Source organism: Phalacrocorax aristotelis, chromosome 2 (assembly GCF_949628215.1).
Source record: "Phalacrocorax aristotelis chromosome 2, bGulAri2.1, whole genome shotgun sequence".
Taxonomy (NCBI): Eukaryota; Metazoa; Chordata; class Aves; order Suliformes; family Phalacrocoracidae; genus Phalacrocorax; species Phalacrocorax aristotelis.
The window spans coordinates 147,836,809-147,862,268 of NC_134277.1; the positions used below are offsets into that span (position 1 = coordinate 147,836,809).

Sequence of the window (25,460 nt, forward strand, 5' to 3'; positions counted from 1 at the left end):
GGGTCACTAGCAGAAAATCCTAACAGCTTCCAAAATAAGAGAGTACTTTGGCAAATTTATTTCAAATGAACAGCAACTACAGTTTTGAAAATTGTTTTGTTCTGTATTTGGGGTATTGAAAGCAAACATGGCAAATGCCTGACAACTGTGAAGGAAAGGCATTGCGAGCAGGAGGGTGGGAACTGTGGTTTTCAACTTCAGAGGAATCATTTAAATTCTTAATGGCAGCTCCTCAGATAAAGAGAAAACAGCATTCTCTGAAGGGTGGCCAGCTGTTTAGGATTCAATAATCAGGCTTTTATTTGGCCTGCCTTCTGGAGTTGCTTCTATCAGAGATAGTGATGCTGGCAAGCAAAAGAAAGAGTTTTTATGTCATAGGATGCATTCTTGTAATAATTTCTAAAAGAAACCAACATAATTGTGGATTGCAAAATGTCTGTTGGATATATATCTGTCTGGACTGGGCAATAGTGCATTTGTTAAGCATGAAAACCAATTTAGATTTACATGTGGTTTATACTTCATTATTTCCAGAATTTTCCCTGTGTTACTTAGTTATTTTCTTTAAATATTCAGATGTGTTTGAGTAAAAATAATTGAAGAATTAATCTGAAACCCAAAGGGCCAACAGAGATAAACAGAGCCTTTTTACCTCTTTGTGTTTCCCTCTCTGTTTATTCCAGAATAACATGAATGGAACTGAAATTCCCGGTTCCTTAGACAGAGGAATTTCAGTTGTACTCTAAGGAGGCCATACAGACAGAATTAGAGCTCATTCTGGCCTTTAACTGGACTTTGCCTTTGCCTTTCCGACATCCTGGAGGCCTAGACTGACTCAGGATGGTTTTCCAGGGCTACTTTACTATCCATCAATGTATTAAAACTAACCTGTTCAAGAAATGTCCAAGTGCCTGTGTTATCAACCAAGGCAGTGAAGCAAATCCTATGCCCAAGTCCTTTCAAGGCTCTTTTTTTGAGGCAAAGTCTATTACAGATGGCAAAGGACATATCAAAATTTGAATAAAGTTTAAATCTTGGGCTAAAGCTTGCTCTTTGGTCTTCAGAACTAGTGGCACACCACAGTTCATGTCTGTATGGCTATACTTTCTTCCCCAGCACACTAACATGGCCTTGCTTCACAGTGTGTATAGGAAAAGTCCTTGCTCTATGGGTTCCCACAGTTCGTTCAGGAATTGCCTGGGAAAGTACTACTGAGATCAGGCTAAAACTGTGCCAGAAAAAGGGCAATCAATCAAATATACATAGGCAAGTGTACATAATTTCTTAAGCCCATGTCCTGGTCCTGGTTTGTAGTTAGCACCTGAGGCAGTCTCAGGTCACAGTTCCCAGCAGGGTTCCCAGACTTTTGGAGGGACAATGCTGCAGCCCAACCCCAAAACTCTTTGTCTCCTCTTCTACTCTGGGCACGTTACATGGACTTATGACAGGCAGAAATCCCTTAAGCATTTCCAAGCTGCTCTACTTACTACAAATACAGTCTAGTATTCTGAAACAAAACAAGAAATTCTCTCGCTATTTTAGCATGAATGAACCCGGATGAGTCCTGAAAAGAAATCCTTCCTTAACATAAGCTTTAACATAAGTTAAGTTTTCAGCATCCTTCTGATTCCTCAGTAATAGAAGTTGCCCTTATTCAGCACAGAATAAATGTGAGCAAAAAAGACACTTTTTGTTAGCAAATTCAGCCATCTTAATTCACCCTCTGCATAATACTCCCAGCATCTTCTCTGATTTTCATCATAACTTTTAGACTTAAGTGTAACTGTCCTTTGAAATTTTTCCTCACTCGACAAGTATTTGTCCCATCTTTTCCTTACATTTTTAAACATCTTCTACTAATGTTTAAAGCCCCACATTATCCACTTTTACTCTGCTGTTTTTATGTTTTGTATAAATATTTCTAGCCTCTGTTTTGAGAAATTTCCTTTACTTACGTTTACTTTTTGCCTAAAAGCACTCCAGAATGGATGCTCCACCTTCTTGAATCTAGGGAAATGTCATGCCATGGACAGTGCCAGCCACAGCATTGCTGGAGGCAACGGAGGACAGAGCTGTCATTTGTGTGCCATGGGACAGTCCTTGCTTTACGCAGGATCTAAACTCATACAAACTCCTCTAAATGTAGCTTTTGTGCTTCTACACTATGCAGTAGTGCCCTCTGACAAACCCCAGGGTTTGTCACAGTAGGGGCTCTACTGTGCGTCCCAGCCGGGCAAAGTCCTGTCAGCAGAAAGTGCAAATTGCTCTCACTTCCTTTTCTCTGAGCCCAGGGGGGAGGGAGGCAATCAGCATTTCTGAGAATCAAGTTACTTGAATATAAAAATCTGAATAACCCACCTAGTTTAACAAGCTATTACTTGAATGTTTGGTTTTACAACATATAAGTTTCTCTCCTAAGTCTTATGTTAACTAGATGTGCTCTAACAAATAATTTAAGATATACTTCTGGGTTTCATTTTCTTCCTCCAGCATTGTACTATCTAGATGAAACAATGATTAAAAAAAAAATTAAACCACTTAAGTCATCCATATCTCTTTTGTCACCAAGGTATTTTTTTTCCTTTTCCTTTTTAATAAGCAGATTTAAGTTTCCTACTTCTCTGGGTTTTTTTTTTAAACAAAGGAGAAAATTATTATTGGAAAAAAATTAATTTCATGTTTCTTTTCTGAACTATAATAAATGGCATGATGATGATGATGATGATGAACCAAGGCTATCCAGTACCTGACTCTTTCTTTTATGTTTTATCTCCTCACAATAAGATCCAGCATTCTGGTTTTTTCCTCTTCATTTACACTGAATATTTATTTTGGAAATATCAGATGTTTTAACAGCATTTTTGGTCTTTTCATCCCACGTCCTTTGTTTCAGTTTTATGCTTCTGAGGTAGAAATCTTTCAATCTTTCTGTTCAATTAGTTTTGAGTTCTGATGGTCTCAGGTATGTTAAAAGTTATACAATTTTTTAGTGGTTCTACCAGCCAGCACGATTAATAGATCATCGCTTGTTCTGAGATCATAGTTTTGCTCTAACTTTCCATTACTGCGAAATCAGATTTCTATTTTATTTTTACCCTCTTTATTCACTTTCGATGAAAATTAGTATCATATTACTGTCCTTTCTCGTATTTAACAAGAGAATAATGAACAATATTTATCACTCAGCAGAGTCAAAAGAATTTCAGTAGATTCTTACCTGTAATTCTGTTTTTCATTTCCTATGTGAAATCTGTCATACTGTGAATATGCCCGGTTTCCTTCCCAGTCCATTAATTCAATTCTTAGAGAATATTGCCTCTGACTTGTTATTGCAAAGATAAATTCATTTCCCAGCCAATGTTCACCTGATGGGCTACCAAAACCCTAGAAAAAAGTTGGCAAAATAACTATATGTAATTATTGTAATTGGTAGAATCTTTATACAATAGTAAAACCATAATTTTATTTTACCTATACATTCTAATTACTGGTCATAGTCTTCTCTGCTCCAGTTTGACTCTCTCTAAAATGAGTCTACTAATACGTACCATGTACGAGTGTCATGCAGTTCAACTGATATTTGGAAGAGCAGTTGAGGTTATCAGTTGAAAATCACTTTTCAGTTACAAGTTATTAATAGTATGAATCTGTATTTGCATATCTTTCAATGGGAATACTGAACATAGTCATATACTATAATACATTTCTTATGGTGTTAACCCTAGTTATCATTAAGACAATTAAATGAAAACAGGATACTGCTATACAGTATAAAAGCTTAAAAGGGTTTAAATTAGCCTGGATTATATGCTGAATTCAAGTTAGCTGTGGATGATAACTCATATTTTAATCTCCAGAGAAGAATGGACCACTCCTTTGCTGTCAAATGTCTGCCACAACTGAACAAGGGAAGTTTTTAGTTTAAAATCCTCTTCTTTAAATGAGACCTGCTGGACAGGACAATGTTTGTGAGTGATCCTCAGTTGTAACATTTATTTACGTCATTCTTGGTCTACTAAAGCTCATATTGGCTAAAATTTTGGCTACTACAAAGTTTTTGTTTCCTCACCTTGTTGAGGTGAAATAAGATATCTATATATGTTTTGATGCTTTGAAATCTTGAACTTAAAGAGTTAGGAGTATTCCTATAGACTATCCAAAGCACAGGAGAGGGTACTGTAACTTTATTTTCTAAGAATGAAAAATAAACGGCAGTAGAATATTTAAGGTACCTAACTCTCCTCACATTTTCTATATTCATATGATCTTATTTCCAGATAACTATGCCATTTTCAAACATGTAATAATAATAAGAAATAAAAAGTATAACCTGTTTTCACAATGTATTCCTAGGCCTATATTTTTGTGCATCTTCCAGGTTTGAAAGTTGTTTAAATTTTAGTGACTATTTTACTACATTAAATTGAAGGTTTTATTTAATGTAATTAATTTAATTTACTATACATTAAAATTATTTTTCTTTATAAACTTTTAGCTCATTCCTGAGAACACTTGGCTCCATTTTTGTTCTCTTTAAACAATAAAATTTATTTTAAATAGTAATCTTTACTTGTGAAGAACTCTTTCAGCATATGCATAAAGCTAGGAAAAATGGGAACTGGAAATCTCCTGATTTTCTTACAGTGATGTGCTGGGAGTGTTTTAGAAGACCCTTGTGAAAATTTCCTGATCAAATTAAATGAAAGATTGGATGATTTTCTTGCCTGTGATAAAAATTCACGCTCTGTTACTAAGCTGTGACTGCCAAATACAGGAAAGAAATAAACAATAAAACAATCCTGGTTTTGGAATAGATTAGACTGTATCCAATCGCAAATATTTTCCTTTGTCATTCATTATAGGAAGTTACTTTCTGTATTCACTCCCTATCATGGTGTTTAAACATTTGCTCTGTTTCAGATCATGAATTAAACCATGTGATCTGCCATTGATTAAGTCAATGTAGTTTTCAAGAATAGGTTTGAACATTTCCAGAAAGCACATACATTTTAAAGGGGTGTGTGTGTGTGTGTGTAAAATTAAGAGACTTCCTTGGGACTAGAAGTTAGGTAATGGGAAATGTGTCCATGAGACTCATTGGCAAGAAATCAATCTTCTCTATATGATGTTTCAGTCACCACTAATGTGAGATTAAAACACTGAAAGTACAGCCCTGTCTCTTTTGTTCTTTATTGCATTGCCCTGGCTCCAGCCCTAACTAGTTGGGTATACTGAGGATGAAATCCTGCCTCCCCAGCAGCAACGTGGCAGCTGAGTGAAGCTGCAGCGCAGCTAATACTCCACCAGGGAAATGCATAGGTATACCAGTTGCAAACTTCTGAAGAACCTTTATTTAAAAAATTTAGAAGATTACAAGTTTATGACTGGATCAAACAAAAGTATAAAATGGACAGATTTTTTTGTTGTTTCTACAGGGAATTACATTAGAAACCACTTTACTCAGGAGTCATTTTCATTTTAACTAGTCTACCTGAGCAGATATTTGGTGCTCATGGATACTAGAGGCTGAGAAGACACGCCATTTGGCTATGCTGAGCTGTGTACACAAGTTTATGTTTTGAATAAGCATGTCTGCCTTTTGGCTCAGAGACCATGAAGTGATATCCATGAACATAGTGCTTAGTCTGCAAGAATTGAAATTCAGTAGTCTGTGGTGAGTCTCAGAGAAGACTCAAACTAAAATGTGGGATGATGCTATTAGGTGGCTTTTCCTTTCCTATACATTATTTCATTATATCCTCTTTCTCAAGTAGATGATTTCCTACACAAGACCCTGTAAATACTGGATGTAGCTAACACTGGTGAAATCCTGCTTTGACTACATCCGTCTTCCAGTGTGAGCTCCTGCTCCTCAAGCTTTCCCATGATGATGCTTCTGTATCTCACCTACTGCTTTGATAGCGTTCACATGCATATTTGGTTTCATACATACTTCCTAAAATAAAAAACTTGTTCCTTACCTGCATAAACCCTGTCTACAGCTGACATACCCTTCAGCAGTTTTCACCGCTTTCTATCTGTTCCATTGATCCCTCCATCTCCTTGCCTTGTCTCTCTGCCCTGTGATGGTCACACATGGTCTCTCCTGTTCTATCAGCTTTGTCAGTGGCATACCAGAGCAGTCAGTGGTTTGTCTCTAACGTTGTCTTTCACTAGTGGTCATTGCCACTTGTCTCAGAGGAAGTGAAAACATGCTCTGCGGCAACTACCTAACAGGCAGTTTGACTCCCTAAAATACAGAAGGCAGAAGTTGGAGCATAGGTGTTTGTATACCACCCAAAGTACATTTCTTTACGGTCTACATGGTTTCTTATTCACAGAAGATATATTACTATTCTTATCAGCTGTCTCCCTTTAAAAGAAGATTTTCAAGGAAAACTTTTCTGCCTTTTTCCCACTGCTGGCAAGCTGAGGGGACTCCCCTTTGAACTGTGGCTCTATTGAATTATGTTTGTCTTATCTTATTTAGATTACAGCCTATTCAGGATGTAATACATGTGGCTTTTTAACATTATGTGTTCCCATATGTGTTCTATATAAACTCCAGACACCATATATAATTATTCTGAAATAATAATAATTTTTCTTCTTTACATTTACACTTCCTTCTCCCTTTTCATATGTGTTATTACACTAAGATGAAAATCTATCACTAAGTGGTTTGCTCTCCTGACCAGAGGAAATGAAGTTGAGGCTAAAGGGAGCAGAAGGAATATAAAAAAGAATATAAAAAATTATGAGGAGAGCCACCACATTAGTTATGAAAAAGTGAATCCTATTATAAGGAGCTACAATACTGAAACTCAGCTTAGAAATGCCTAGACTGAGCATGATTCCTTTTTTTTTTCTTCTCAGGAGCAACTTCTTTTTAAACAAACTCCTTGCTGTTATGAAAAGAAAACCAAGGAAGTAAGTGGAATATAAAACATATCACTGAAGCAAGGATTGTTCCTAAAGAAAAGTAGTGTATTTTATTAAACACCTAATAGGGCTGGAAAAAGAAATAAACAAACAGGCACTCAAACCTTTCAAAGATCTAAAACAGAGAGGAGCAGTATATTTCGGTTAAGGACAGAGTTGGGAACAATTTCTTCAAGCATAATTTTATTATTCCAAACTCAACGGTTTCCAAACTGTATTTAGTCTGCTGTTTACTTCCCCTATTTCAGACCTGAAGAAAGACTTGCATGCTTGCTGGTTTTTCCAGATACTTTGGCTGACTTAATAACTACACAGCTTTTCTTGTTTATATCTTAGACTGTTGGTGCTACAAGAACACTACTACTTTGACAAGATACGTAAGCTTTTGTGTGCAGAAAAGAATGATATATTGTCAGCCAAAAAAACCTGAAAAATATAATTTAGCTTTTCATTTCCATTCCCAACACTGAGGTTGGCATAGAAATTATTATGCCAGGTTCTTTTGGTTTGTCTTCAAGATCTTCAGCCTTCAAAATGCATTTCAGAATTTTACCTTGAAATAAAAAATCTTTTTCCTTTTTTTCTTCAGCCAGAAAACTTAAGGAAACAAGCTTGTGCAATTGTTATGTCCACTTGTCCTTTATTTTTGTGCAATACTTTTTGAATACTTCTGAGGTGGGGATAGAAATCACACAAACTTGAAGTTCAACAAGGTTTCAGGAGAACTGGTGCCTAGGATGAGTTGCAGCTGGGAGAAATGCTGAAGCAGAAGCTCAGCAGTTGCCTATTCCAATTGCTTATCAACAGGCACAGACTGGCCAGCCAAGCTCAGATCCTGAGCATGTATTGCTCTGGAGGACTCTTAGACATCTGGGAGAGATCTGAGGAACATAAAAGGGGAACTCAAGCTATCGCCACAAAGAATCTTAGAAAATAATAGGGATTCAGGAGATTATTAGTAGAGAATGGGGTTTTTATGCAGAACACAGGACAAAAATCCACAGAAATGCAGACATTAATTTTGCTGTTCATGAGACAATTCAGTAATTGTTCAGTAATGAAAATTCAGTCATGAAATCCAAGCATTTTAGTTAACAGAACATTTATGTTTATACTGCTGCTTAAATCTGTAGGGACCCAAGTGATAAGATGTCTTCAGCCTTGCCTTAGACTGTGGTTGTCATCTTCTATGGACAAGGAGTTTGGTTTTGAGAATGCCTTAGGACATAGTTATAAATCTTAAAAGTTAACATTAGGAGTCACCTATTCCAGATCCATAGCTATCATTAAAAGTGTTTGTTTCCCAGTGCATATGTATTCTGTCAACATACTCGGGTTTTTTTGCATTCATATTGCCATAGCAAATACTTCCAGAATTACTTATGTTAAAGTTTTGTACTTAAACTCAAGGAGGTATGTGAGGTAATCCAATTCATCCTCAACTATCAATCTACTAGGGAAAGGAACATCTGTATTTCATGAATGTGTTTGTAGTTAACTACATTTTAAGTCCCTCTGAAACCCAGTGGGTTGTAAGCACTGTTCCAAAATTGCATTTTAAATTACTAAGAAAAATTATTTTGTCATTAGCTTTCTATATTCTGTTCATTATATATTTCCAAGTAAAGGGATTAATTCTTTAAACTTTAAATTTTGCTTTTCCTTTGAAATTTACATAACATTTTGGGATGACTAGCAAATCAGAGGATTTAAGTTCCCAAAAGAGTGCTTAATATAATAGGAAAGGTAAGAAATTTCCAAAAGTTTTCAGAGTTCTCTTACATTTTCCTCATTAGCACTCTATGGAAGTTGGGAGAACATAGGAAGGGAAATATGCTTACATTGTCATAATGTAATAATGTAATAATAAGCTTTCTTAACTGTCCACTGTCCACTACTAGCCACAGACAGGACACACAAATCTTTGCACTGACCTAGCATAGATTGTTTTAATGTTGCATTTTATTTTTCACAAACAGAAAACATTTATATTTTTGCTGCTGGAAATTGCATTAAGATCATATTTTCGCAAAGTTTGACCTGAAATAAGTCAATTAAAAAGATAAAAATATCACAACCGATTAGTAAAATAGGGTTATTTTTTAATCAAGGAATAATCAGGTAACATTTTGTACAACGTTTAGAATAGATTGTTCTTGCAGACAGGATAACGCTTGTTTTCAGGGCAAAGAAATGCCATGATATAGAACCTCACTGACAGTTTTGATTCCATTTATGTACTAGGACAAAGCAAAGGAGCCTTCTGGTTCTCTATCCCTATAACTATATAGTAAATTGTGTAAATTGGCAGAGTGCTCAACTGTTATGTAAAAATATAAATAAATAGTAATTTGTTATTCTTTTGTATGCATTAAAGCACTTAGAATCAGGAATCACAAACAAAAGTATATGATTTGATAACATTTATCCTAGATGACATCCAGGTTCTACATCACCTCATTTCCAATTGCATGGTGATTAACAGAGTCAAAACTACTAAAGCAGTCATGAGTATAAAGAAATGGAATTCAATATTGGTTTTTAAAATGACCTTAAGAATTTACAAAGTTGATACTTATTCAAAAATAATAAGTAGGGTGCAAAAGAGTTTTATTAGCTTTGGCAAAATCTGTGGGGGTATTCTGCTTGAATCATGTTACTCCAAGTTCATTAAACAATTATCTCTCTTACTTTATTTATTTTGTCTGATAATGCTCATAGGAAGCTTTGACTTTTTATAGACAAAACAAAATTGAAACCAGACACAGTCAATATATCCTACGGGTTCATCTCCTGTCAGACAATTCACTGAATAAAGAAGATAATAATTCAGTGTTTCACAGCAGCAGTGTCTTCCCAGAAGCCATAAAGAATATTCAGCTCCTTTTGCCTTAGCTGAGAATGTGGAATGGATTTTGTTTAAGAAGATAATTTCTAAGAAGGTCAGTATACTTCTTCATTTCTGTCATGTTGAATTATTCATTGCATTATTTGAAATAGAGATGTGGTCTATAGAAATGACTTAAATTTCCTCAGAGAACAAATGTGTTAAATAATGTTAACTTAAAATGGGAAAATAATGCTAAATATTGAGAATTATTTCTCTGAAATACTAACAAATACTTGGTGGCAAGTTTTAAAAATATGTTTAGATTGAAGCCAGAGGTACTTTTTCCGAAGACTAAAACAAAGCCTAAGTTATTGTCAGTTTAGAAAAAGAATTAAATGTTTGCATAGTAATTCTGAGTTTGAAAAGTGTGCCTCAAAATCTTGTTCCTATCCTGCAGCAATTCAGGCTGTTGCACTTCATTCTAGACCAAATATATTAGTGAACATAAAGAAGTTAGGTTCACTTTTTCCTGTTTTCTTCTCAAACACACACAGCATCAGTAGTAGCAGACTTTCTGATGAAGAATCATCACAGTGACAGAATCCATGTTAAGGTGCAAACCTTACACAAACGTTACCTCTGGCTAGGCAATGCACCCCAAACAGCTGTTTCCTACAGGGACCCATATAAAACAATAAGTGCATCTTCCTCAGGCCTGGATTTCAATTTAACTTCCTTACTGTTTACCTGAAAACAGGAGAGTATTTCCTACTGCGACAAATTACATTGAGGCCTTCTCTCCCAAACCACCTTCTTCACTCTAGGACAAATGGATCCTGGGAATATACAGACACTTAATGTGGCTCCTAGTAAGTGCATCCCAGGGAGGTGGGTATGCTTTGAAGAAAAGAAAACTCAATTTTTGTTTTCTAAGAAAGGTGAACAGGGAGCTTAAGAGAACTTTCTGGTTTGTCCTTTGCAAAGAAATAAATTGTATGGTTTAGGGCTAAAAATTCAAAATTAAAAAGAATCTAAAAAAAAGTACTTTTGTGTCACTTCAGGCAAAAAAAAAAAAAAGAACTTTTGGAGGTAGGACTTAATTCTCTTTTCTTTTCAAAAGACACCGATTCATCCCAAATAGCGAAGATGCACATCACTAGGAGCATAGATGCTACAGGAAAGACCATCAGCCAAACCATCTGTATGTCAGTTTGAACAGGAACTTCAATCTCAGCCCCATAATCTGTCTAAATACCCCGACCATCAGACTTACGGGTTTCCGTTTTCTCTCTTGCTTGGGCTCAGATGCTACATCAAACAGCTGAACAAGAATAGAAGATGACTGACACCAGAGTCAAAAAGTTAGAATGCTGATTTGACAGAGCCCCAAAGTGATGGGCTGCTCCAGTGAGTCCCAAATGGAACAGATCAGGCAGGAGATGCTCTTCCCTGAAGAGGAAGCAGTTTCATGATGAAAGGACACAACTTTCATTTGGGAGGACCTCTGCTACAATTCTACTGAATGGTCAAATCATTAATTTCAAAAAAAACACCTCTCAAAATCTCATCTGGCTCTTGTAAAATAGCATTTCCATCTTTTGGTTAGAAAGTTTCTTTAACAACTTTAGTCTTTCTCATGGTGCTGTGCTACAGGCTGTTAGTGTAATTAAACTGAATAGTGATATCATTATGTAAAATTTATTAAATCTTACATGTAAGGAATACCTTACACGGTTATATTAACAGCCTTTGGAAGACCACATGAGTCTTATCAGTATACATTAATGGTGTTAGATTGAAGCAGCGGTGGCAGAGTGGGCACAAGTATATAGCCATGTGTCAACACAACACTTGAAACTAATGTTATCCAGTAATGTTTCTGTAGGGAAGACTGTGCTGAGTATAACACATTTAAAACACAACTGTGCTCCAACACAAAATTGTGTTTAATTTTACATCCAAAAATATTCCCTGAAATAAAGAAAATGCTTCCTTGTGTAGTAACATCTTCTCTGGTGCCCAATCTAGTGATCCAGAGCCCTCTGAAACAAATATTGTTTCATTCTTTCTCCCTTAGATCATACTGTTGAAATGCACACTGTAGCCTTGGTCAGGACCAGAATAGTTTCATGAGCATGTTTTCATAAAACTAAATATGGTCTCTTACCACTTTGATATCATGTCTACCTCCATTGGACATGCTGGATTTAGACCTCAGGAGAAGCAAAGAACATGCTGGCTCTTTTTATAACTCTGATGAAAGTGACAATTAGCTGAGTAACAGTTGCAGTCAAAAGTGACTTTTAAACTACTGTGACATCTCATTCTTTACCACAGAAAAGCAAGTCTTTATGAAAGGCGTTATTCACACAATATCTTAATACACATTCTAGTCAACAAAAATAATTTCCTTATATCTAAATTACTTGGTAAATGTTTGAAAGAAACAAATGATGTCCATGTCATCTATCCCAGTCCTTGAAGTAAATTATTTTTTTCAAATGTAAGCAACTTATGACTTTGAATTGTACTATCATAAGAAATGTATTTGTGACTAAAGGTTACAAAATTATTCCTGTCTGAAGTGTGCCTTTTTTATCCCCTTGTACTTATAACTCACTCTTATAAGCTTATTCATGCAACATAATAATTCAGCACCACCACCACTCCCAACCTGCCTCATTTGTTTACAGTCCAGAAGCAACATGCCTTCTGCCTTTTCCAAGGACACGCATTCCCTAGTTCTTGCCTTTCTCACAGGTCCATCCTGTCCTCAGACACTTAATTTTTGCAGGAAGGATCATGCTGATATTTCAAGGCACTTTATAAAATTCTTCATGCTACTGGCAGGGAAAGAATGTGAAGCCATTATGGGCTTCACCCATATGTTACGAGCCTGTGTTCACCACGGGCCATAGCCCTGTTCAATGTGCTAGTACAGGTATGGCCTAGGAGCTGAGAGGAAGGAACTCAGTCAAATAGGTCAGGATCCCTATCCACTGGATGCCTCCTGAGCAAAACAAGGAAACACAAAAATTCTCACTGGAAGGAAGACATAGGTTCTTACTATAAAATCCAATTAACTAATTATCAGGAGCACCTGTATATCTTTGCCCTTGGGGTGATCCTTCACAGCCAAACAATTTGGGGCTAATAACAATCAAGATGAAAATTTATGTCTATAAGAGATCAGTCAACAATCACATTTCTAAGGTTTATGTATCTGACCCACATGTACATTAAGTGCAATATTTTGTTGCTTTGCTTACATTTCTTTGGGTTACTGTTTGTGACCAAAAAATAGATGACTTGAACATAGCTCAAGCCAAAATCAATGGAGGAAATCTCTTGCTGTCATAAAAACAAAGGCCTGTTGGTAGCTAGGAATCTCTAGCTAGTATATGTATGTACATTTTTTACATGACAATAAAGGTTTCCTAATTTTAAGTTCCCATCAAAATTACAAATCATTATCTGAAAAGCTGATGAGTTTTAATTCATTAAACTACAGCAGGATTTTTCTAAATCTCGCTAAAAGAAGTTAAGTGAAGTTAGTTCCAACAGTCATTTCAGTACTTGACATCCCGTGACCCTGGGGAGCTTCATCATATGCTTTTAACTCCCAGCAACCTCTTTTCTTTAGTGTAAAGGGAAAAAATTAGCATGAACAAGGATCCAAAAAAATGAGCTTTTGACAAACTCATTTAATGTGGAATAGTCACAGAAAGAGCAGTTACCATCTTCAGAGCTGTTTGATAGTATTTGAGTTCTCTTTTAAGGAACACGGGAATACGGCAAATGTATCAATAATATCAGGCTACTGTGAATGCAAGAAGTGTGAATATTTTGTGGCCATATCAAAGTCTAACACCTTAAATACTTATAATCCAGACACGGATTATTCAGAATTGCTAGGTTTAACACCAAGAATTATGAAAGATATTTTTTCCACAACATAAGAATTCAAATTATGAACAAATTTATTTTTTCTGTCAAGGACATTCTCCTGAGCCAAGCCATATGGTTTATGTAATTTTTGTTTTAAAAAAGCACATCTGAAGTTGTTTTCCTCTAAAATAGGGGAACAAGAATCATGAAGCTTACACAAACAATTTAAAACTGTGCCTTGTGCATGGCTTTTTATGCAGTCAGCCTCTCACTTGAAAAAGAAAATGATGTACATAATAATCCAACGTGACTGGAAGGGGTTGGAGCTCTGTCTGTAGGTGTTTGATCCTTCAAATGTTTGGAGAGCAAAAAGAATCTGGACAACCTTTGTAAATGGACAAAACTGCTTCAGAGAAATATCCACCATCAGTTAATGTTCCAAAAGGGAACAGTACCACAGCTTGAGTTTTTGCCTTTTTGCTCAGGGTCAAACACAATGCTAATTGTGGTAAGAACCTATTCTGAAAAAGAAAAAATATGCAAGTCAGTATTGCTACTGAAGCAGTATCAAACAAAAAAAGTCAGAGTTTAGAGACAGGAAAGGTGGGCAGAAAGAATGATGATAAAACTGACAACTGGAACTGAAACTTTCACATGAAAAATTAAAGTAAGATGAAGACCATAAAAGGAATTAGGAGACAACATTCTAACCAGGAGCTGGACACTTTGCAAATAAAAATTAAGCGTACGTATCATCTGGAAGTTTTCAGAATGAACTGAAAGATGGTACTAAGAAATAAAATCTTTGTTAGAACAGTAGCTCTGTTATGAATAATTCAGGTAGGTCTAGATGCCCAAATACACAACTGCAGTCTGTAGGACTTGCAAGGACTGGTAAGGTGAAAACATGAGGTGACCAGCAACCTGATTGTCACAAACTAGAAGGTCTTCCAGGAAATGAGTGGGACCTACGTCAAAACTAAAGCTTACTCAGAGGTGAACTGTAGGAATTATACCAAAAAGAGTCAAAACATCATGCCTAGAAAGAAATCAAAGTCTGAAGAGCTTACTCACAGAGTTGAACTGTAGGAAGTATACCAAAAAGAGTCAAAACGTCATGCCTAGAAAGAAATCAAAGTCTGACGAGGTGTTCAGCTGTCTTGTGGGTGAGCAGAAGATACGGATCACCAGACTTGTTATACTAGTTATAATTTACTGAAGCTCAGAGGAAAGTCAGATTATTCCAGATAACGTAATGTAAATGTCCACTAGAATTGCATCCAGAAATGTTTCCTGAGAAAGTTCTTGTAACCACCTCCATGGTCCCGCTCTCAGTGTGCTGCAGAATTTAAGCCGCGGAAAAGCATAAATTATCCTGCTCTGGCATCATACTGTATTGGCACTATGGAGCTAGCTATCAATATAACCTGACAGCTTTAAGGAGAAAAGAAAAAGAAGAAACCCCAACAGGAATGGAAGTGGTTTTATAGATGTGCTTTTCAGGCATACACAAGTGCTAGTGATGAGATAAGTTGGCAGCAGACTTGTTTTAAGCACTGAACTGGTGTTGCACTTTTAGATGTTAATCAGGAACATGAGATTAAGGGGGCGTGGAATTTACTGCTGCACTTCATTCTTGCCTCAAAGAACTAAAAGGAAAACCAGCTGCAGGTCAGGAAGATAGGAGGTGGTTGATATAAAACTTAGATGTTCAGCTGTGAGTCTAATATGTACAAGTGATCCTAATCTAGCTCATGACATTATGAATGATTAAAAAATTGATAGCTTGCTTTCATGAGAGGAAGGAAAAAAATAATACTGTAGCAATTAAAGCATGCACTACAATTAAATCCTGACATGCAGGAAAAAAACCTGGCTAAGAAAAGGATTGTTGTGGGCTGGCCAAGGCACATAATTTCAAATACCTATTGAGAGCCTTTCTCCAATGACAGAAAGCAAGAAAATATTTTAAAGGTCTGAGGAAGCCCCCAATAGACTTGACCCCCAAGAAGCCTCCCTAGGAAACTGATAGTGAATGTTGGTCTATTGAGTGCGGAATAACTTCTGTGAAATTCATGGGAATTATTAAACCAGACATTCTAAAAGGCTAGAGAATAGGGAATCCAATACTCCATCACCTAATTTGGCAAAAATGGAGACAGTGACTAGGAAAGGTGCATTCATCCAAGAATTGAAAAGCTGGAATTTGAGCAAGAAGTCTTGATAGCCAAGTTAGCACATGAGCTAATAATTTGCTTGGATTTGATTATCACTAATGACTGTCTAATAAATGCCAGAAACTATGTCTTAGAAAGTAACTTCGTAGAAACCCCCCTTCTAAAAGTGACTCAGGTTTGCAGATGGTAAGCAATAGTCTTTAAAATATATTCTCCTTCTAGATGTCAAAATTCTAATAGTGTTTTACATGCCATCCTCAGGCAAGAAAATATGAAAAATGTTTGAAACCTGCTTCAGGGTCATCTTAGCTACTGGTGTTAAAGAAATTATTTGTTGCTCCACTTCTAATTTTTCTGATAATCAACAAATAGTATAATGGACAATCCATTGCAAAATGTGAAAGAACTGATGGGATAGATCATAGAATCATAGAATCATTAAGATTGGAAAAGACGTCTAGGACCATCAAGTCCAACTGTCAACCCAACACTACCATGTCTCCTAAACCATGTCCCGAAGTGCCACGTCTACATGTTTTTTGAACACCTCCAGGGATGGTGAGTCCACCATCTCTTGGGCCATCTCAGTTTGAATGTACAAAACTGAGATGGCCCAAGATATTTCATAGTCAGAAATGAGTTCTTAAAAGCAAAGGCACAAATTACACTGCACGGCCTGACTGAACAATACTGGTAAGCACATGTGCCACTGAGGAGGAAGATGGCATAACCAACCTTGCATAACAATAACTTTGCGTAAGAGGTTTTGTATTTGTTACCTATTGTTTTAGGTACGAAAGAAAGTGTAACTATATTTTCCAGAGTGGAGATTGGACCAACGGAAATGGAGCCAAAAGAACAAGGAGAAAAAGTTAGTACAACTCTTACTGGAGTATCTGTGGCAATTTATGTATGGATGGAATTGTATATTTCCTACTTTCAAAATATTTGTGGCTACTTTATCTCTCTCTCAGCCTGTTTCCTGTGTTGGTACCTGGAAAACATATAGAACAGGAATTGAAGTTCTTCCATGTATACTGAATCAAAGACAATGATTGCCTCAAAGTTTGTCTGTAGGGTGAGTTGGTGCCAGGTGACTCCTGTAACACAGCAGTGCTGTCACTCAGCTTTGCAGAGAGTACTCCATGTGCATCCTTTCCAAGGTACCTGCTGTAAGGATCTCAGCTTAAAGTCAGAGAAAATGTTCAGTGGCCTCCTAAAACTGAAAGAGCCAATAACTTGTGAGGGCACTAGCAGTACCACTGGTTGGTGGCCTGAGCTGACATATGTTAAGTTCAACCACTCCAAGTAAAACCAAGTACCATTGTGTTCCCCACCACACTACTCAGTTTCCACTGGAAGAAACACGAAGGAAAGAGAGAGATGGGGGGATGTGGTCCAATACACACTGTGCACCCTCTCTGAAGAATGAGGGAATTAAGTTAATGGTGTCCTCGCCTTGAAGTTCAGGCACTGTCACATATTCCAGTAATCCACAGAGCATCCACCAGCCTCTATCATCCAACATTTGGTGATGTAACATGATCACAGAAGGGGGCCTAAGCTAGTTACTTTGGTGAAATGGTTCACTGAAGCAGAGACAAACCTAAATCACATCTTTTCTTTTAATTTACTTATAGGATAGCTACCAGTAAAAGTCCCAAACAGATGCTTTATATTTGGTAGAAGTAAATGATCTTTTAGAATACTACGGCATTGCTAAAGGGAAGCAAAATTAATTCAGACTGCTTGAACTAGACAAAACCAAAGTAATCTAATCCTGAACAGGCTTACACTGTTGTAAAGGAAAATTTGAGGAAAATGTTTGACTAAGTGAAGGCATATATATGAAAAAAGGCCACATGGGAAAACTTTAAAAAGAAGGGCTGTTTTTATTAAATGGTCTAAGAAAAAGCACAGGAGAGAAAAACTGAATAAATCTCAATAATTCATATGGTATGTATAAATTTAAGAGCCCCATGTGCAGAGAATGAGTTAGGTTACACATATAAATTCTAATTTCCTCATAAGTAGAACTGGTAGAATCTTCAATTTTTGGTTTCCCCAAAATAAATTAATGTTTTATATTTTATTTGATTCTGAACCAAAATGGAGCAAAACAGTTTTCAAGTTTCCTGCTAAATTAAAACTTTATGAATTCTATAAAAACTTCCAATTTTTCGAATCCATTGAAAAATATCTATTTGTCATTTTAATATTATTTTTATTTCATGCATATTATGAAACAGATTACATCCTCTGGTTATCCAAAGTAACAGAGGTCTGACCCAAATAGTTAGGTTTTACTCCTATAATTTATATTTTACAGTAATATAAAAATATTGAACAAAAATCCATAAAATCCCAAATGACATTTTTATTCAATAACCTGATATTGCATTTACTTCTTAAATGGTAAATTCTATAACATAACTTTTTCCCATAGAATTTTTTACTGAACTGAACTTGCTTTTATTTTTAAATATTTTAAATGCTCTCTTCATTTAGTGCTTTTTGAAAACGGTTGGAAAAAAATATTTCCTCTTCCTGGCTGATAACACAGTTCTGAAAACTTCACTGGGAATGTCACTGAAATCCAAGCCAGTCCTCAGGGACTCAGAGAAAGGAGCTCCATCAGAAAGTTTGATCAGGCAGAGAATGAAAAAACTCAGAAGTTATTTAGATTGGAGTAATATTTTTTTGAGTTGGCAAAGGGAGAATAGTCTGCTGAAGTAATGTCATCTGTAATTTAGTAAGTTATTTATTTTCTTTAATCCTATTCAAAGTATCAACATTTCCAGTACCTTGGCTTGATTGACAGAGTAATTGTATGACTTGGGATCAACCCCAGTAAAACTTTTCATTCCTATCTGAAATGCTCCAAGTTCTGAAGGAGTTCCCCTCAGCTGAAATCATCCATGCATTAGGAACATCATCACATGCCTATCACCCTTTCATGTAAAAGCAAGTCAAAAATTCAGAGGGACAGACAGCAACATTCTTTAGTGCATATGCCTCAGCCTGACTCATACAGTAACTGATCTCAAAGAAACCCTAAGTCATGGGAAATAATACTCAACTAATTGAGTAGAAAGGGTATTACGATTTTAGAAAGTAACAGACATGACAAAAGGTAGCTCATAAAAGACTGCAGGACTATACCACATCGCTATAGGTAGAACTACTTGCTTAAGATAATAAGAAGTACTATTTGAAATCTAAAACTTCTATGGATGGTACAGCTATTCCACATTTTCACCATACCATTTTGTATTCTTTCCAGCTTTTCTGAAAATCCAGACTCCCATCTTCTCGGTGCTGTATAACCGTCCATCCTCCTCCAGCAATTTCCATATTGCAAAAGACCTATGCAGTACAAAAAAAATATTGAAAAACAATAAAACAAACTTGCACTGGAATCCTCTCATCTTAGGGGGAAAAAATGTTTTTGAATAACAGAACTAAGGAAGCCTGTTTGTCGATGGATTCATGCCCTATGCCCTCAATGGTATCCTCAATCGCTTGATTGCAACCGGAGTTCTTTTACATTCAGCGTAATTCTCCCAGCAAAGTCTCCCGTTCTTCCAGCACATTAGCCAAGAACATCTGCCCATCATCCCCCTCTGCATCCTCAGCTTTCCTTTTCACATTCCCTCCATTCTCATTCTCCCTCCTATTTCTCTGCAGTGTCCCTGAAATCACTCTATTCCTCTTAACAAACAAGCATCTCTCTCAGTGATAACAATGTTTTCTATAGCTTTTAGCAGAGTGCCATTCTGCCTAAGAAAGTACCTTCAGGAATTCTTACAGAAAATACCCATTCAAGTAGTCCAAAATGTAGCACAGATGAGATTATTCTGTTTTTCTCTGTGTTGTAATGTTACCTACAGTGTGCCAGGCAGTGTCCCAAAACAGAAACAGTTGATCTCAGTCTAAGCTGCCTTAAGTTGACATAGGAAATAGTCAGGAACAGGCTCAAGAGCAGAGGTCTGTGGGACAGGCTCAGAAGTTAAGACCTATACTGAACATGTAAGATCATATCCTGCCATCATTGCACTAATAAAATTCTGACTTAGATACTGTGATTCTGCATATTAAGGATAATCTAACAATTTGACAATTTTGCTGCAGCTTGATCCTAGGATATTGTGTCAGCTGAAATCTGTTAACAATCTTAAATAATCCATATAATAATCAAAATTGATATTTAATTTTCAGTCATTTTTCATTCTTCTTCCATTACCCTTTCAAAAATATAGAAGATAATTTATAAAAAAATGAAAATACTGCTTATCCATTCACATTTCTTGGTATGTTGCAAGTGATAGTATTAGTTTTTATTCTTATTTTTGTATGACACTTGATTTTAAGATCCAACTAAGTTTCTCAGTGCTACTTAGTCAAGGAAATTTTCCTGATTTTCATTCTTGTGTACTCATCCATGCCATATTGGCACTGCAACTATCCTAAATTTCATTTATCTGTACTCTTGAATAGTTATATCCCTCTTTCTAAGTTAGATGTCAATATGTAAGAAGGTTGAAGAGGTGTTACCCATCGGCTTAGCTTCTGGCATTCACATCAACAAGACCAAATCCATTCAGCACTGGTCAGTAATTTAAAGCTTTAAGTTGCTTTGTCAAATTTAAGGTTACTATGCAATTCAGTTAAATAAAAATTCATCCTTCAGTTAACTAGAGAACTATATTCCACCCTCAGGCAAATCAATTCCATCTCTTTCCTACTCATAAGCATTGTCATAGTAATCCTGTGCAAGTGCTTTTGTTTTAATTTGCTCCAGGCATGCTGAGTGAAGTCCCTGTGTAGGTACAGGAAGGAAACAGAATACTGAACAGTGCAAACATGTGAACTTGATCTAGGGTAACCACAAGAAACCCACAATTTGCTAGACAAACATTTTGGCCCTATTCCTCTTTCAGGGAAGACACTGTGAGTCAAAACATTTATCTACAGGATTTAATTTCTTTAGTCTGATTTACAGTGAGAATTTCTAAATGATGGATTTGCTTTCTTTATATTTCAAGCTCCCATTAATCCACTGCCAATTTTTAAAGCATTAAATCCTCAACTGTATTAAGACTACTCATTTTAAAGACATGCACAAACAAATGATGGACTTTTCATATTAAAATATAATAAAATGCCTATAAAAAGACTTTTATGTTTTCTGAATAACATCGCAAATTAAAAGAGAAAACTGCACAGTGAAAAAAATATTTACAGCAGCACATTATTCACTAGCCATCATTGTGTGGTCTGGCAATTTCCATGGTGGTAGACACAAACACCTGCCGTATTAACAGGAGTGCCAAGCTGATTATAGATGTTCATTGTGCATAGCTCTAGCCAACAAATGTCCTGGACTGGCTTCTGTCCCAGACAAGGTCAAGGCACTCAGCCATTAAACACCTTTTAACATGTTCTGATATTTAACCCTCTACCAGAAGATAAAAGCATGAAGAAAAGTGACTTTGAATTTGCACGCATCTTTAGATTCTGAGTTCATTGTCAATAAAATAACCTGATTTAGATTAAAAGAGCATCCAAAGCATTGCACTCTTGACCGTCCTTAAATGCATGGGTAAAAATACTCAAATTATTATAAACTTCATAATAATCTTTTGGAGATTAGCCCAATTTTAAAGTAAACAAAAAGAAAGGGATTACCACATACTGCATTTTAAGTGCATGTGCACTAAGACATCACAAGTCTACATTGTTGGCATGAAGCAACAAGCTCAAGACCAGCCATTTGAGATTCAGGGAACGTGTATCTCCTATGCAGAAACCACGCCTGAAGGTAATGACAGTCTGCACAGTATATGAGGTTAGCATATATTTAATGGGTTAAAATTCTGGCAGATGTGCTCGGACACAGCATCGACACCGATTTGGTAGGCAGTCCACAGGCAGAATGTAGAGGGAAGGAGTGAAAGCTCACTTGGTGGCAATTGCTTTTGCACAGCAATAAAGGCCCAGAAATATAGACTCTACTAGCAATTAATAACATTACTCTTTCAGTGCAGTGCACCCAGAAGCTGGTAGAAGTCATGCCTGTAAGGACATTAGAGGAAACAGTCAGAGAGTCCAATACATTGATCCAAGGGGAAATACAGAGGTTCTGTGTGTGCTTAGACCAGTCCGCCTGGCCTACTTCAGCTCCTCAAGGTGACATGGTTCCTTCAGCTCCAAAATGGTGACAACCTCACTCCCGCTGCTCCTTTGCTCATCAGCAGCCTCTGCTTCCCCGTAGCTTACCCCACCTCGGCAGGAGACTGAGAGGACTCTTCTTGCCTTTGCTCTCACTATGGCCTAGGGACAATCATTTGTCAATACCATCAGGCATTGCACAGGCACACAGACACCAAAATAAGGCCTATCTTTTTCTTTTCCCATCACAAAAATACGGAATGGTATTAAGACCCTTTTAAACAGAAATTAATCACAAATTTTTAATGCAGGTTGGAAGACTAATGAACTAAAGAAATGAACTGTTGAAGCTAGGAACATGAAAGAAAAATTGCAATCTAAATTTGTAAGCGTATAAAAATGAGGCATATAAAAGGTATGGAGCTGTAAGCTCGGAGGATAATTTTCTGTGAATATGTGAAGGTAAAACCAGCAAAAAACTAGAATCAACAGTAACATTTGTATATGTGACAAAGGGATATTTTTTACTGAATGTCAGGATCCTAGTAAGTATCTCTTAGGAAATATAAAATGAAATGAAGGTATATTTTTGTATGACAAAGGGATATTTTTTATTGAATGTCAGGATTCTAGTAAGTATCTCTTAGGAAATATAAAGTGAAATATAAAGTGAAATGAAGGTGTATTTTGTGACCTGAAGTATAAAATTACTATAAATGAGACAGTTGCCAGTGGCTGCAACTATTACAGAAGGTAACAATATATTAGGCCTCTTTAGACATGTCAGAGTAGTGCATTGCATTGTGGTAATCCAGATAACTAAGCTGGCTTTAAGCAAGCAGATATGTCTCCATGGAGTACCTATCAGGATATTACCTTGGGTCCCAGAGCAATCTGTACCAGCGTGGTGCTACCCCTCGGCTAATTAGTTTTGGCACAGTGCTGCACTGATGTGATTTTGAAGCTATCTCAGCTGGAGTTAGTTCAGCTATCTCTGCACAGCACTACCTCGCAGACTGCTAATACAACCTTAATGTCTGAAAAAAACATCTGTTAAAGCAATCACACTCCTCACATGCCTGGGATCAGCTCTTGCTGTGTCGTCGCTAGGGTAAGACAGAAACAGGTGGTAGCAGAAACACCCTCAACACTCTCTCCCCCCACCTCCCGCTGCCCCTCCAATATCCTTGCTAAAACAGGAAGCCTCCAGGAAAAAATAATGCAATATCAGCTGAGCTGTGCTGCACTGACTGATCATAGTGTCTGCAAACAAGGATATAGCAGAAACATAGGGTGGCTTCCATAGTGTCGCCGTCCTTGTATTACCAGTGAAATGGGTTTAAGGTAAATATACCAGAAGCATCAGTACCACAGTGCTTTCAGGTAACCATTGCTTTTCATTGCAACCCAGCTTCTGGGGATGGTTTATGAACTTTGGTAAGGCTAATAAAAGCACTGGCAATTTGTAAATGCAATTTGGACTTTGATGTTACATCTCTGTTTTGAACAGCTTCTACAGAACTGATTTTATTGTTCTTGTCCTGTTCAGTAATGGTTAAAGGGGTCTATGTATTTTATGTCATGTCAATTATTTTTCCATTCACATTCACCAGAGTTATACTGATCTTTGCCTATAGCACTCTCTCACCCAGTTCTACTCATGGTTTAATAAGCTCTAATTCCTTAGTAAACTAGAACATCTTGACATCTACAGGCTTCCAAAGGCCTCTAATAGAACCAAATTCAGTTTAGAAACAAGTTTTATGTGTCTTAATATCATTACAAAATTACTATAGACAATAACATCGGTAATATTTGTTATTGCCTTTTCCTGTTTGCAGGGTTAGCATTTTACTGCAGTAAGAATAAATTCTCCAGACACATGTGGTCTCCACCTGCCTCTATGGCCCACTTTCCGGACACCACTGTATTTTCCTCTCCCAGGTAATGAGGTCTTAGCCTTGTTGGGGGCTGCTCCCAACAGTGCCGAGTGAGAGGGAGAGCCAGCATTACTCCACATCTAAATTAGGCTTAGGTTATTCTCTCATGTTCCTAGCTTCAACTGACTCAGGTACCTTAGCACCAAAAGCCTTCCAAAAAGTCAGTCTCCTTTACAGACTAATGTTTCATCAATAAAAAAAAAAACAAACTCACAAAGGTCTTTTCTGAGAAGAACAGGATTATACATGCTTTGTTATGTTTCAAACAGTGATAATACTCAGCATGTTGTGGTTTTCACAGCCAAAAATACACCTCCCTGCTCCCTACAGGAGAAGCAGGATTTTTGTAGTTTTATCTTTAAAAACTACTCATTCTGCTATTTCTTTCCCTGTGCTACCAGATAATCTGCCTATCAGCTTCCTCATTTAGCACTTGACTAATACTCTTCTAAACTTTATCGCAGATTTATTTATAGTGATAGTCTGATTCAGCTGAACTTGCCAAGTGGGAGGAAGTGAGTCAACTACTGAATGTATGTTGGAACTTAGGAAGGATTCTCTATCAGCTAGAAAGAATAATGTCTGGAATAATACAGTTTATAATTTTCTTCACTCTCCTGTATTTTTTTCAAGACTGAATATAGCCCAGGTTGTTTCTACCACTGTAACATTTTGCAGAATGAGAACTTCAGTAAAGGCTCCAAATGCTTCTTTAAGGCCAGAGCAATCGCATATTAAGAAATAAAAAAAAAAAACCAAATATTTACTTTACCTTTTTAGGTTCTGACACATTGTTAATATAAATAGTGTAGACCCCACTTTTGTTAAAACCAGATTGGTATATGTCTGTACAGTCTCTGAAAGGCTTTTCTTCCTCCTTCTTTGCATTCTTTAGCAAAACTGCAAAACAAAAACAAACCCATGATAATATAAGTTACAGCAGCAATCTTAAGCATTTCTGTATCAGGGAATTCCACTTTTGCACACTGTATTCCTTTTGAACATACACAGTAATGACTGTGCTATGGTCCTTATACAGTTAGTGCATTTATTAAATTCTATTAAAGAACTAGCATGAAACTTTCAGACAGATGGCAGAGTAGGCACCAGCAGAAGTCATGATACAAAGAGCTAAGCAGAGCATCCTGTCTACCAAGAGGTGAACACAGCACATTCCTTCTGAGTCAAAGGTCTGTGCAGCTGCAGGTGCTGCCCTTGACTCAAGCTGTATCTGGGGGGTTGCCAAAGATTGCCCCAGAGATGGCAAATGGAGGTGGACAAGCTTGTTCAGTGTTGCTGTCTGAGACAGATGTTCACCTAAGACAGCAACACAGAAACCAGGAAGGAAAGTGCTTGTGCCCTTCCTCCATGAGGTCCTGCCTTCTGAGCAGCCTAAGAGCTTGGGGCAAGGGAGCTGTTCGCTTAAGTTAACGTTTCTACCAGAGAATTATTTCATGATTTTCATATTTACATACATAAAAGTTGCTAGATGCAATTATTGGAAAAAAAGAA

The 25,460-nt window shown here is 36.8% G+C and overlaps 1 protein-coding gene across 1 annotated transcript in view; it reads right to left on the reverse strand.

Moving 5' to 3' along the window:
• Nucleotides 1–25,460, reverse strand: part of ANGPT1 (angiopoietin 1) — a 175,627-nt gene that overhangs the window by 41,666 nt on the left and 108,501 nt on the right. The window contains exons 5-7 of the mRNA XM_075085607.1: nt 24,721–24,848; nt 19,102–19,203; nt 3,218–3,384 (exon numbers count right to left, since the gene is read on the reverse strand). Coding sequence (XP_074941708.1) covers nt 3,218–3,384; nt 19,102–19,203; nt 24,721–24,848 — 397 coding nt within the window. The remainder of the gene's footprint in view (nt 1–3,217; nt 3,385–19,101; nt 19,204–24,720; nt 24,849–25,460) is intronic.